The sequence below is a fragment of the Leuresthes tenuis genome, unplaced genomic scaffold (assembly GCF_036924035.1).
Source record: "Leuresthes tenuis unplaced genomic scaffold, fLeuTen1.0.hap1 SCAF_15, whole genome shotgun sequence".
NCBI classification, from domain to species: Eukaryota; Metazoa; Chordata; class Actinopteri; order Atheriniformes; family Atherinopsidae; genus Leuresthes; species Leuresthes tenuis.
Genome location: NW_027325369.1, coordinates 22,926,613 through 22,940,549, shown reverse-complemented (window position 1 = coordinate 22,940,549; position 13,937 = coordinate 22,926,613). Strand labels below are relative to the sequence as shown.

The 13,937-nt window shown below is 41.4% G+C and overlaps 2 protein-coding genes across 8 annotated transcripts in view; one reads left to right on the top strand and one right to left on the bottom strand.

Annotated features, from left to right (window-relative positions):
- The window catches only part of LOC140270210 (ankyrin repeat and SOCS box protein 2-like), a 129,726-nt gene that overhangs the window by 33,182 nt on the left and 82,607 nt on the right, over positions 1-13,937 (top strand). The window lies entirely within an intron of this gene.
- LOC140270588 (protein unc-79 homolog) overlaps positions 1-13,937 on the bottom strand; it is a 32,775-nt gene that overhangs the window by 5,323 nt on the left and 13,515 nt on the right. For 3 of the 7 annotated variants that reach the window (XM_072365779.1, XM_072365783.1, XM_072365785.1), the window contains 21 exons: positions 13,285-13,500; positions 12,527-12,754; positions 12,042-12,183; positions 11,632-11,711; positions 11,367-11,515; positions 11,105-11,262; positions 9,544-9,725; positions 8,546-8,747; positions 8,235-8,417; positions 6,825-6,893; positions 6,061-6,398; positions 5,777-5,959; positions 5,281-5,443; positions 4,915-5,064; positions 3,525-4,796; positions 1,656-1,757; positions 887-1,211; positions 628-768; positions 445-483; positions 205-317; positions 29-114 (listed from right to left, as the gene is read on the bottom strand). In XM_072365779.1, coding sequence (XP_072221880.1) covers positions 29-114; positions 205-317; positions 445-483; positions 628-768; positions 887-1,211; positions 1,656-1,757; positions 3,525-4,796; positions 4,915-5,064; positions 5,281-5,443; positions 5,777-5,959; positions 6,061-6,398; positions 6,825-6,893; positions 8,235-8,417; positions 8,546-8,747; positions 9,544-9,725; positions 11,105-11,262; positions 11,367-11,515; positions 11,632-11,711; positions 12,042-12,183; positions 12,527-12,754; positions 13,285-13,500 — 4,521 coding nt within the window. The remainder of the gene's footprint in view (positions 1-28; positions 115-204; positions 318-444; positions 484-627; positions 769-886; positions 1,212-1,655; positions 1,758-3,524; positions 4,797-4,914; positions 5,065-5,280; positions 5,444-5,776; positions 5,960-6,060; positions 6,399-6,824; positions 6,894-8,234; positions 8,418-8,545; positions 8,748-9,543; positions 9,726-11,104; positions 11,263-11,366; positions 11,516-11,631; positions 11,712-12,041; positions 12,184-12,526; positions 12,755-13,284; positions 13,501-13,937) is intronic. The other 4 variants (XM_072365781.1, XM_072365784.1, XM_072365780.1 and 1 more) reach the window with 4 other exon arrangements.

Here is a 13,937-nt window from a genome sequence, read left to right as displayed (position 1 = left end):
AACACATGTACATGAAGGAAAAGCTCACCTCGAGCAGCATGTTGAGAGCTGCAACAGAGCTCAGTTCGTTGAAATCTATTAAAGAAGATGCAAGTGTCCGCAGAAAGCTCCCATCTGTAAAATGAAGATAAATCAAGCATGGACAGTATGCCCAGCAGGAACTTGTTAATATTTAATTGTCAATATCAAAGAAAAAAAACAGACCTTTGATGTTACTCTGGAAGAGCTGGGGCAAGATGCCATTAGGGGCCAGCTGGTGAAACACACAGCGAAGGAACTGCTTGGCCACACCTGCTACATTCCCTGGGATCAACATACTGCAAAACACCACAGCAAGAATATCTGTGTTAGACAGGCAGTTACAATTCACATCTATTAATAAACACATCTATAATCACAGTGACTATCTGAATACTTTAGTGGGGCAGGTTTGAAGTGTCATACCTCTCAGCTTGTCCAGAAAAATTGCCACTAGATGCCAACCTAAAAGGAGTCAAAGCAGCAGATTAGGACTCGGGGATGAATTATGTATGAGTGCTCAGAGCGTGTTATGAAACTTAATTTAACGTTGAAGTGCTGTGTGCACGGAGTTTGCAGGGATGGCTACAAGTAGCAGCTGCACTTTACCTGCCCACAGACTGCATGATGTCAAGAAGCATTGGAGCAGCCAAATCAGGGCTGAGGTGGATGAACATGGAAAGAACAACCACTGCAAGGCCGAGAGTCTCCTCATCATACTCCTCCAGCACAGCCGCGCAGTCCCGACACCTGGCACGACATATAAACTGAAAACTGTCCCATGACATCGAAATTTACAACAAGCAGGATTATTATTATTAAAGAGACTTGTTTCGAGTCAGGCTGAGCTACTGAGAGATTAATTCACCGGTCAGACATCGTGGTAGGCTGCTCATCTATGAACTCTTCGGGTGCTGGGACAAACATGCTGACTGTGCTTGGAGCTGAGAGAAGACTGGTCTTTGTGGGACCTGCCAAGGAAGACAATGTGTTTTCCCAAAGTTTGAATTCAGCTAATGGACTATGAATGACTTTGTCCACATAAATCCTCAAGAGAGAAATCTGAAGTGACCGACCTGTTTCCCAGGTGCAGATGTTGTGCGGCGCACTGGACTGATGCTCCAGCTGTCTCTTCATCAGCTGGCTCATCGTTAGAGCTCCCAGAGAGCCTCGTTTCACCTGACGGTACTGAGCTAGAGGTCAGACACAGACAACACCCATGTTAGGTCTCTGCTAAACTTATTTCAGGTTTACAAACCTTTGTGTGTATGGTTACATGAAAATGGACGACACACATTGAAAAGGATGATCAGTGTCATTTGGATTATATCACAGGGACCAAGTTCATGCATTTAGCTCAGTTCTCAGAAGAACAATAGTTTAGTGATCAGTTTAATTATTAGTTTTCCGAATTTTTTATTTGCTCCATGGATAAGTTCTCAAATTATGTTCTGTTTATTTCTAGTTCTGACAAAAAGTTACGAAAAAGTTTGAAAATTACACAAGAAACTGCAGGTAAAATGTTAGATTTCACACCAATAATTCACAAAAATACATCTTTATGACACCCAGATTTTAAAACAAAAGGTTTTCCTGAAGTTGTTGAATAAATTATTAGGGAATTATTTGTATCCTACTTGATACTGAAGAGCGATGGCTTGTTTCAGGCATAGCAGCTTCGAGAGTTGGGGCTGAGGCAGATTCTCGCGGCTTTTCCAAGGTAGACATAACTTTGTGATCTGCAAGGCAATATAGATGAATGATGGGCAGCGAGTATATGCCACCCTGAGCCAGAAAACAATTAACCATAGTCAGCAAAAGTGCTGAATAAATGCCTACCATCAGCACATCAGTTAGTACTGATTCAGTTGCAAGTTTTTTATGTGAAGTTTAAGACTTCCTCTGATTTAACGCAACAGTTTACGGGTTTAATAAAAATTGGTTTGAAAACAGCAACCCAGGGTTAGATTAAACCTTGCTCCGCTACCTTTGAAAAGTTTTTAAATCTTAACATTTTCCCTTTTGATGCGCTCATGTACTATGGGAGGTGAACACATATACAGAAACATGCTGTAGTGCAGCAGAGAGCTCGAGTGGTTGGTGGGGTAAAGATCCAAGGGAGTTCCACATGTTTAAGAGTGCAAACTGATAATGATGCTGATGTTGATGTGAGAATGGTACGTTGAGGAAAGAATAAAAAAGCAGCTTGATAAAGCACATTTGATACAGGAACATACACTGTGGTGTTCACAAAATAAAGATGTGACAAGTAGAAAAAAGAGATGTAAAAAGATTTAAACTGACATTTTAAAATGAATGCGGTGAAGGGAAGATTTATTAAACATATGTAGGTATAAAACCATGTCTGGAACGACAACCTTTAAGCTTCATTTGAAAAGTTGTGAGATGCACAGCAGAGGAGGAAAGACTGCTCCACTAAATGCACCGTAATTATAGGCTTTAAGGGTTGATGATGAAAAATTCAGTTGATGATTTTTAGATTATTTAGAGCTAGTGTTTAATCGAAACATAAAAGCTATTTTATTTTTTTCCTATATCGTCATTTTGATTTTGATTTTCAGACGTTTTGGGGCAGGAGCCAGTTCATGCCTGTGATGCTTGCTTATAACCATCTGGGATCTGAGGAGACCAGCTGCTGTGGTTTGGAAAGTATCCTTTGTCACCTTTTTCCTTTTTATAAAACATTTTTAATGGGTGACAGACCTGTTCAGACTCCTGCTTCAGAGCAATGCTGTTGTGATACAAACAGAATGCGGTTTGCCGTTGTCTTGCTGACATAAATTAGATCTTTGCCAAAAATGAGATTTTTACCCCTCACATATCATCATAGATGCTGCATCTGTGTGCTGAAAACAAGATTTGGAGTTCCTCTTCTTTTTAGTCTGCCTTAGAGCCCAATGACCAGTCAGTTTTTGCTTTCAGCCTTGTCCTTTACATACAGATATTTCTCCATATTATGCCAATTTTTAAATTATATAGTGAACCATAGGTTAGGAATTTTCAGTATTTAGAGTGGACAACCTCTCCCCATTTTTAGCTGCCTATTGTCCTTATTACACGTGAGATGTTCTAATAAGCCTTTTTCTTTCTTTCTTCTTTCTTTTCTTTCTTTTTTTAGAAAACAAAATACAACACAATGAAAGCATTTGATACTGCACGCTGTGCTTGTTCTATTTTCACTTCAACATAGGGTTTAAATTATTTACCCACTATTCCTTTCTGTCTTTATTTAAAGTCCCAGCCTTTTTGGAGTCAGGCTTGTTTTTACATTTAAAACACACAGTTTTGTTTCGACATTGGTATGAAAAGTGGTAGTTATGATTTTACAGGACAGTGATTTCTTAAATATTAGAGACTCCCTTACACACAGAATCTGATCAGCCCCATTGTTAAAGCTGAAATTTTCTACAGTGTGCCCATGCAACAAGATCACAAAGAGCACATTTTTTTAGGCTTTAAGGTGTTTATCTGTCCTTCCCTCTTACCAGTTTCAGTGAGCTGTTCACTTCCCAGTTTGTCGAACGTGTTGAACGAGATGTCCAGATATTCCCTCTGGATGGCACTGACGGCTATCTTCCTCTGCTTTCGCTGCCGGGGAACAATTTGGATTTTAAACTCAGCTTCATCATTGTCATATGCACTGTCTGGTTTGGGGTCGCTGTCCACTTCGTCACCCATGTCATCGTCTTCCTCATCATCACCATACTCCTCTTCATCATTGCTATTACTCTTGCTTTTCTCTGGTGAGGAAAGTGGCTCTGCTTTGTCTTCTGGGATGTCCAAGAAGATGGTTCTGCCAGAGGGACTCGTGCCAAGTCCTATCCCTGTCCTCACGTCCTCAGGGGTCACAGACGTTTCGTCTATTGAGGTGTCAGGGACATTTGGAGTCTTCCTCAGTAGGTCTCTCTTCTGTTTCAGAGTCATGGGGCTTTCATGGCATACATTCTCCTGACGATCAGGGATCTCCAGAGAGGTGGTAGGAGTCACAGGTTTGGGCTTCTTTTCTACATATTCTTGCTGTGAGCTCCCCTTTCCCAACATCAGGTCTGGGGTCTTTTTTTCACTGGAACAGTCCTCCACACTCACCTGAACCACGGGAGACAGTCGCAAAGTGCCGCTGCTTGCAGGGGAGGCAGATACCTTTGGACTTCCCTTAAACTTTGAGCCTAAGATGGTGTTAAAGTCAAACTCTTCATCGCTCTCCACAATCCTCAGAGGAGGAAGTGGCTCAAACACCAAGGAGTCACTGTCGGACAAGGAGAGCAACGAGTGTTTTTCTGGAATTGAGGTGCAGTCAGAAGAGAGGTCAATTAGGTCTTGATCCTCCTTCTCCTGTGCTGATCCTTCGAAAGAGCCCTGATCCAGCTTGTCTTCAAATGTCTCCATGCAGCTGAGGCGGACCTCTGGGATGACATGCTTGGACGTGTCAGACTGGCCTCCTCGAGAGCCTCGTCGGTCAGCGGGATCAACCCGAGCTGAAAAACCCTCATAGGAACCCTTACCGTGATGCCTGCGGGACATGGCAGTGGATGGAGGCAGGACCACAGGGGGCACTTGCATGTCACAACGATCAATGCAGGACTTCCGTCGGTGTTCATCCAGACTGAAGAGGATGGAGTCTGTGTTTGAAATGTCCAGAGACTTCTGTTTGTGCATGGCCTGAAGCCGCTTCTTCCTTGTGCTCTCCTCCCTCACACAGTGCAGGATGCTGTCCTGAAGAGCGCTTGCTTCTTGGTACTCTGACAACTCAATTTCACCTGACACAGAGACAAAAAGTTTGAGCAAATTAGATATGAAAGAAACAAGACAAATATTTCCCTCTAAAAGAATCAGTGGGTGTGCTCTAATGAATAAAGAACTGTGAAAACCTCTTACTTTTTTTGGCATTCAGCTCAACTGGCTGGTACTTCACAGACTTGCTGCCACCAATCCTCTTCAGGCGGGCAAAGAATGTCTGAGACTCCTTGTTAGCAGCACCAGTGGGCGTGTCGTGAACGTCCGACTCATCAAAAACGCTGTCTTCTTCTAGATTGGAGAAAAAAAACACAAAACTTTCTCATATTTATGTGGCATTCAGAATCTCTGAACCTTACCCTCAAAAATCAGTTTCCAGCAGTACAACCAACAGATAATAACTGATTGTACCGTATTTATTAAATGTAACCAAAGACGAAATCTGCTGCTGAATTGAAAAAGCTTTCTTTTGTTTTTTTTTTATCTTGTTTTATCATTTAGTTTCACCTTTTTCTTTCTCACTGTAGCGGCTTATGTTGGAGTTGTCGCTGTAGAGCGGTCCTGCAGCGGCGTGTGGACGACAGCTGTGATACTGTGCGTTGAGTGTGTTGATGGTGATGTGGATCAGATGGAGAACCACTTTACTGCCATCCATGTCTCTGTAAGGGTACTGTAGTACATGAAAAATATTATATGACTTTCAATAGATTTTTTTTTACTCTTTTGATAAATTCAACCATGTTTCCAAAAACATTGGAAAACTGTAACAAAGGAAAAAGGCTAACTGTAACAAGAAAATAACAAAATACACTAATTTGCAAATGAATAGATACAAAGAAAATGGTGCTAGTTTCTACATTTGATGTTGTCTTTAAACTGTGGAAAATATTTCACAACAAAATTAAACAATTACATTGTGGTCCAGGGTCAATTTATTAAAGGAAGCTAGATATCAATGATTCCTGCAAGGCAATATGACTGTAACATGTTAATATAAAAGTACCTTGTATAGGATAACAAGCAGAGCTTTGAGCCACATCTGTCGAATGTGTGGCTTCAACGCCCACAGGGAGCATCGGGGTGGCTGCTGAAAATAGTGCCTGAGTTGAGGACATGCGCAGTACTTCAACACCTGAACCACCAGGGGGAGCAGCTGCTTCCCCAAACTAATATTGTCGTCCATTACCTGAAAGGAACAACTGTTAAACTCATAATATTCACAATATTAGTACAACAATATTTAAAAAAAAATTTGAAAAATGAGAAAATGAACCAGAAGTCAGTCACTTGTGCAATGCCAGCGATGAAGGCATTGAAGCAGGTGGAGGTGCGCATCTTCTGAGGTGCAATCATGAAACATCCCTCCTGTTGGTCGTAGCCCAGCAGCACGTACAGGTGACGCTTCACTGTGTTGAAAGCTTTGGCACTGCCAATATCGGCCTCAGCGCTGCTCTGGTCTTTGGCCATAAATTTCATGAGCACCATGATCAGCTGGTGAACAGTTTGGTGATCGATGCCGGCATCCTCAGGGAGGAGGTCTCTGATGATGGCGTCGTCCTCGGGAGAAGGGGTCTGGCCTGCAAGAGGGGCTGAAGCGTCAGGGTTAAAGTGCAGGAGGAAAGGTGCTGAAGAGAGGAAAGAGGATGGGGAGAGGGGAGAGAGGAGGGTGCAGAAGCAGGAGAGGAGTAACAACACAGAGGTGGGGGGGGTCAACTCATCCTTTCAAGGGGAGATGTCGACCTCATCATGCAGTATACAGAGATTACTGCAGTGTGTTCATGGAATACAGCATGTCAATGAGATACACACAAAAATGACCTGCTAACCGTTTGAAAAGGGTTTTATCATTCTGTTCTGTGTGAGGATTAGTTTAAACCAGAGGGAAGATTTAAAAAAAAACAGTGGCTGTCACGATGGAGCGAACACTGATTTTCACTTTTTGTTTCAGTTTCACATTTTAGTTTCAATGTTTGTCATTCTGTGTCGTTTCTTCAGGATAATGCAACTGTGAAAAGTATTACTGTATGTTTTAGATACGGGTTGTCATTTACCTGGCAGGACTTTCTCTAGCATATCTCCAAGTGTTGGAGCAGAGTGCTCTTGCCTCGTAAGCCTTAGAGCTAAAAACCACATATGAAGAACACAATTTAAGACAATGTAGAGTGAGGGTAGCACAGGACACGTGTCTGAGCTGTATAGTAACCCAACACATTTGCACATGAAAATATACACAGATATTATTCACGTAAACAAATCAAACACTGTACACAGCCTGTCTGACATCCAAGTATTAGCAATATTCGCAACAAACAGACCATACATAGCTTAAGACAACACAAGTATGACACACAACTCCCTAAAACTCAGACAGTCTTCTGTGCAGAGCCAAAGATGAAAGGAATGTCATGGCATGGAGTTCCTCCTTCGCAACACAAAGTAATATGGAAACATTTCGGTGAAATGTGTGTTGTGAGCAGACTACAGCAGGAGAGAAACATTAGGAAACAGGTCCAGACTTTGGTCAATAGGAATTTGCAATCAGAAACACATTTTTTTCTCACAAGGAGCTCAGAATAGACCGCGGTCTCCATTATATGACGTACAGGAAAAATGCCATTTTTCTTTTAAAAAATAGATATAAGGTTTCTTTTGTGAAAACTGAACATTTAGTGTTTGTGAACCTTTCAGATTCTCTATAAATATGATCTAAAACGTTCAAATCAAATTTTCAAACCTAACCCTAAATGTAGAAGAAATGTTACAGTCGCACAAATAAGACACAAACACTTTGATCCAATATTAAATATCTATGAACAGCAAAAGTATGTGAACCCCATAGGATTATTAGTTGAATTGAATTTTAACTGAAACTGTACAGATCTATCAAAGATTGATCTTTACAACACACGTTCTTGAGGTCTATTGTTGCGCAAACCTAGGAGTTTTCTGGGAGCCTGAGAAAATGAGATTTTGATGCACACCAAAATAGAAATGGGGGGGGGGGTTGTTTGGAGGAAGGAAAACCCTGCCCTCCAAGATAAGAATCTCGTTCTGTCTGTTTGGGCCTGTTTTGTTGCAGTTATTGCTGCTCAAGGAGACCACATCAGATTCTGACAGCAGAAGTCCACACACTTATGCCACTAAATGTAAAATTGGATAATTTTTCATCAATAAACTAATTATTTTCATACTTATGTCTCATTTGATTAATTGGGATCTACTTTTTGGAAAATCAAATAATCAAATTATGATTTAAGTCATCTTTGTGGAAAAATATAGATATTTCTGCAGAGCTTTTCGACTATTTAAGCGCCAGGGAATTTTTTAAAGCAATGTAGAGTTGGAAAAAACACATAAGCAGCACTTAAACAAGTCTTTGCAAACAGTATTTGACCAGAGGCTGAACGAGAGTCACAAAGGTTCAGATCAGACTGATTCACTGTCTAATCTTTGCTACTCACGAAGTCTGTTGCTCAGTGACTCTGGGAGTGAAAACGCTCGTTTGGACTCTGCCTGGCCTCCCTTCACGCTGTCACGCAAGGAGCGCACACTCTTCTGGCGATTCCTGGCAAAACGTGCCCTACGTATCTTCCACATCGCTGTGTCGCTAAGGTTAGCCACATTGGTTCGAACAGCTGTGATGGCTGTCAAAATGAAAAAAAGAAAGATTGCAATCTTAAACTGGAACTCTGTCAGGCTGTGATGCTCTTCTTATGAGCAGCGTAAATGAAGCAGGTGCAAAACTTTAAAATGAGACAAAGCAGCGACGTACTGGTTGGGAAAGGAAACTCTTTGTTGCAGTCCAGGTGGAGCTGAGCCTCCAAAGATAATGTTTCAAAGCGGTTGACAAAAAACTCCCAGCTAAGAGCAGGAACGTCTTTTTTCAGGAAGTGCAGCAGTAGAAGTTTGCTGAGGATGATGGGACGATCCCTCACAACTGTGTCAAACTGGAAATCCAGACACAGGCACAGGCCCTGTGAAATGCACAATTCACACACATAACTATGTAGCGGAAAAGGAAGCCAAGCAGGTACACTCCTACATTATTCTCTCTGACATTTCTCCCATAAAGTAAGGACCAACTGTGCTGCCAGCTGGTTCTTGTTTTACCGATGTTCCTCACAGTGTTGCGTGTACCTCTATAATATAAAATATTAGTTATTTCTACAGAGCTTTTATGTGAAAGCTTGGCATATCTCAGCATAGTGTGCAGTGTGTGTGGTTAAAGCTTTTGCGGAAACTGCACAAATGGAGACAGAGTGGCTACCAAGAAGCCATTTGTAAGGAAGGGAAACAAAGAGAAAAGGCTGAGGTATGCCAAATGACACGAGAACTGGACTGAAAATCAGTGGCAAAATGATGGATCCTCCGCAGAGCCCAGACCTCAACATTATTGAAGCAGTGTGGGATCATCTTGACAGAGAATGGAACAAAAGGCAGCCGACATCCGAAGAAGAGCTTTAGGATGTCCTGCAAGAAGCCTGGAGAACTATTCCTGAAGACTACTTAAAGAAAGCTTATCTAAGAGGGTTCAGGCTGTGTTGAAGAATACAAGCGCTCATACCAATTGTTGACTTTCATATTCATGACTAGAAGTGCACAGGCTCTGTTTTTGCCTTACATAATGCATTTTCATTCATATATGTTTACACATTTTAATAAATCCCTGCACCTATTTCCAATTTTCTTTACAACATATAAATAATTGAGAGGTGGCTTGGGATTTTTGCATTGTACTGTATGCCAGGCAAATTCTACAGTACAGGTCACCTGCAGTGCCGGCCTCTTGATGGTGTCCAGCAGGAGTCTGGCCCTGGTGGCCACAGCCGGGTTGACGTCTTCTACAGAAGCCAGGAGGCAGCAGAATGCGTGGGCCAAGGAGTACTTCAACAAGTGGTTTTTTGTCACTGCACCGATGTCCAGAAACCGACACAGCACCGCTATCTTCTCAACTGGGGGGATTTCACAAGTAAAGAGTGAAAATGATTAATCAGGAAGGAAAACAGAACACACACTGTGAACAAGAGGCAGCTGAGCTGCCAGGTGCTAAAATAATGATCATGGTCAGAAGCAGCGATGAGGTAATCGATGAAGATAATTAAGGTAGGTTAATGAACTACTTAGCCTCTTAGCTATAATATATCAACATGTTTTATGCACAATTTTAAAGTACAATTTTATATGTTCTAGTCAACATTTAGCCAGATGAAAATTAGTTACAATGAGTGATCATTTTTAAATTAAAAAGCTTTTAGAATACATCCCACATTTTATTTAAACAAATGCTCAAATGATCATTTATAAATCTCTAAAATTTAAAGGAAAATACACAATAAAAATTAGATGTTTTTTTCTTACTAAAACCCCTCAAATTTACCAGGTCAGCATGTGCATAAAACCGTATATATCACATACATATAAAATATAACAGTAACATGTTGCTGATGTGTCACTATTATAAAACAGTTGTTGCTGTTAATACATATATTCAAAGCACATCAACAGTATTTTACACTGCTGTAGTGGTACTTTTACTGGGTTAAATTCCAACTAGTCACAAAATAAGCATCTACTCAGCCTTTATCCTGATAAAGAAAAATTTGTATTCATAATCACCTTAAAAAGTCCTTTCTTAATTCATAATCCTTTAACCACTCTCAGCCACTATTCACCACGAGGTGTCAGTGTGGGAGAGATAGTGGTTCTGAGCAGAAGCCAGATGGCCCGTTGGTTTCATTCATGGCTGAAATACGTCTTTTTTTCTTTTTCTTGGAGAATTATGCCACATCTTTCTATTTATATGTTTCAACACTTTTAAAAAGTGGGCATGATACAAGCATTCATAACCACGATTAACAGCTTTTCAGCTGACTGGACAGCATTTTACTGATTTAATTTTTTTAACCATTCAAATACACAACATGCTAATAACATTACACCCTCGTGTCTCAGGCTTATGTCATGGTATTACTGTTTCCCGTAAATCAACACATAGTGAGTCACAGGAACAGTCCTCTGCCTTTGTGTCAAGGTCATAAGGCTGCTCTCTGCCAATCACAAGGCGAGAAAAACCTTATTAATCCTACAGTTCCTCTTTGTCGCCTGTTTGAATCACACGGTAACCATGGCAACACAGGAGCGAAGTAGGCAGGCAGTGCTTTAGGAACAGATTATACGAGGAGAACACGGCTCTTCCTGTAACAATTTATTAACCACCAAATGCCACCACAAAGGGAAATGATAAAAGCAGAGTTGTCAGGGATTATATCCGCATGGGAAGCGATGCACCTTGAAAAGCCGGTACAGTTATCGAATAGATGAAATATCTCACCAGCTTCAAAACGAATTTTCCAGTCTTTGCTGTTGAAGTTTGTGTTGATGAGGTTCCAGAAGATGTCAGCGCCATGAGATAGAGACAGAGCATGGAGGAGCTGTGGCACAGCCAAAGAGGCCAGCTGGCAAAACTCTGACTTCAACATCGACCATAGGCTGAGACACAAACACCGCAGTAAACACAAGCTCAAACAGCAGTCAAAGAGACTGCAGATATTTCACTGAAACTTTCCACCTTTTCCTGTGATAACTCTACACACCTGGGGATAAGCATCTTTTCCTGGACGTGGGCCAGAAACTGGGGGTGATCCTTACGGGCAAAGTACAAACACTCTCCATGGAGACAAAGGATCCTCAAACAGTTCAGCATGTTGAACAAGATGTCAGGCTCTTCAAACTTGGACATTTCCTGACAATACAAGACAGGTTTATGACTAACAGAGCACACTGACATAAATCATATTCTTGTATGTCTCTGGTCTATTTGTGCCTCAGTTTTAACATTCAATTATTCAGAATTGTTACCTGCAGAATGGTGTATATAAGCTTCAAAGAGACAGGCAGCTGCTGGTAGGAGAACTTCTTGTCAGAATTATTCTTCATGGCTGGAAGGACCAAAAATAATTTCAAAACAGGTTTGACTAAATCTACCCATATTTTACATCTCAAAGTGGTTTATGAACTATTTCCTGGACGTGCACACTTCCTAGTCTCTTAACATCACAGTCATCAGTGGCATTTCCTATTCTGTATGTTATGAAGCCAAAAAAGGCAACTCACAAGTTTAGCTCATATTAATCAAACAAGCATATAACTAAAAATGTCCAAGCATGACTATAAGGAATATTGGTACCCCACTGGCAGGAAATACTGTTTAAAATGTTAGAAACTCCACATTCCTCTGGTTGAACATTGACTTTTGAACGGATACACACATGCATTCTCAGGAGAGGGGTTGCTGGGGATGTCAGTGTATGTTCCACTTGGGTTGTCTCCTTCCTCACTCCCATTTTCCGCCCCAAGGGAGAAGTCTATTTGAGACGGAAGCAAGGTTTCTTCCAAACTATCCGTGGGCTCCTGCAGAGGAAATGTATTGTTCTCTGAGTACAAGTGGAAACTGTCTGTTCTGTCTTCTGAATTATTCTCTGTGTAATAAATCATTTTAAATAAACAACGTCAAGTTGTTTGCATTTTTGATATATGCCAGCTTTATATTCACAGGTCTTTTTTAGGATCGTTTATGAAGAGACAAGGTGATGGACAGTCTTTGTGTTTTGTGTAATCTGTAACAAACGAGCTCTACCTGACAGACAGTGGTGTGTCTGGCACTGGCTTTTGGGACACAGAGTCTACAGAGCAATTATTACAAAGCTATACCTGCTTAATACACAGGCTCAAAATTTATGCATGCATGTCTCACCACCAGGCGAATCTCTTCCCGGGGGGTCAGCCTCTCCAGGAGCTCACAGCCCAGCTGGTAGCACAGGATGCTGGATTGACACAGGCTGCACTCAAGGGCTTTCTCATCCTTCTGGCAGGTGTGTGAGCCCCCCCACGGGGCCTGGAAGACATTGTTGATGATGCCCACGATATCCTTCCCCAGGCTACTGTCTAGACCCAGCATCACACCGTCATCCTGGAGCTCCATCTGCAACAACAGGAGGGTGAGACGACCGAAAAAACAGAGGAGCAAAAAGTAGAGCATGACGCTCAAGATCCCACGTGTGGGTACCGTTGTCACTGAATAGAATGTGTTTTATATGACTGGTGTTATGATCTATAGGCTTTGTTTTCATCTTCTAGTTTTAAGCGTTGTCTTTTGGATTTCCATGGGTTTTGTTTTTCTTTGTTACTTTGTTTTTGTGTTAATGTCTATGTTGAGAACTCTGGCATTCTTTACATATGTACAATTGTTTTGTTTTTTCTTATTGCCACGTTTCTAGTCATATTCCATATCAAGCTCTTTTCCCTGCCTCAGTCCTTGTTTGCTTCACATCCACCAGCCTCCATTTGTGACCCTGCATTTGGGTCCTACTCCGCACCCTAAAACTGTCTGACTGCTATATATTGTTCTAAAGGTGGTACAATATAACAAGTTTTGTGTTAGAGCACAGGAGATTATACTGATAATTTAGTTAATGATGGAAATTAGACATTTTTCTACAGGAGGGTGTTCACCTGCTTTAAGATGAGGTCAAACATGAGGATGAAACAGCCAAGATTCATGTCATCGTCTTCACAGTCCAGGTCCAGGGCGCAGTGCCCTGTGGCGTGACCCAGGTTTTTAAAAGGGCTGCAACGCAGGGGACTGCGAAACGGGCTCCTGAAGGGGCTGGGGAATGGGCTGAGGGTGTTGTGCTGCCCACGGCGTCCTGGATCTGACACCACACTCACCTACAACAAAAGACATCATCGCTATAAAAACTAAAATATATTTCACTTTAAATCAAGGCATTTATAGCTCTTATACGCCTCTAGAAACCAATTTTTATTGCCAGTTAAAATGGCACATGTGAGGCTGTTAATTTCAGTGATAAATCTACATCACAGTCAAGTTCAATTAAGCCCTTTAAGAGAGCTATATTTAGATAGAAGTATGTTACCATGACAACATACACCTCATCCCTGAGTAGTAGAACATAAAAGCCCAGAAGAGCATAAATGTGAACGACATAATCTTAAACAGGCATCTGACATGACACAAAACATAAAACCTGACCCAAAGTGTAATAACGTTTAATCAGGTGATGATCTGAGTATAGTGAACTGTTGCTTTTTATGGAGAATAGCTGTATTCTCTTGGCTTATTGTCAATAATTAAATGAGTGGAA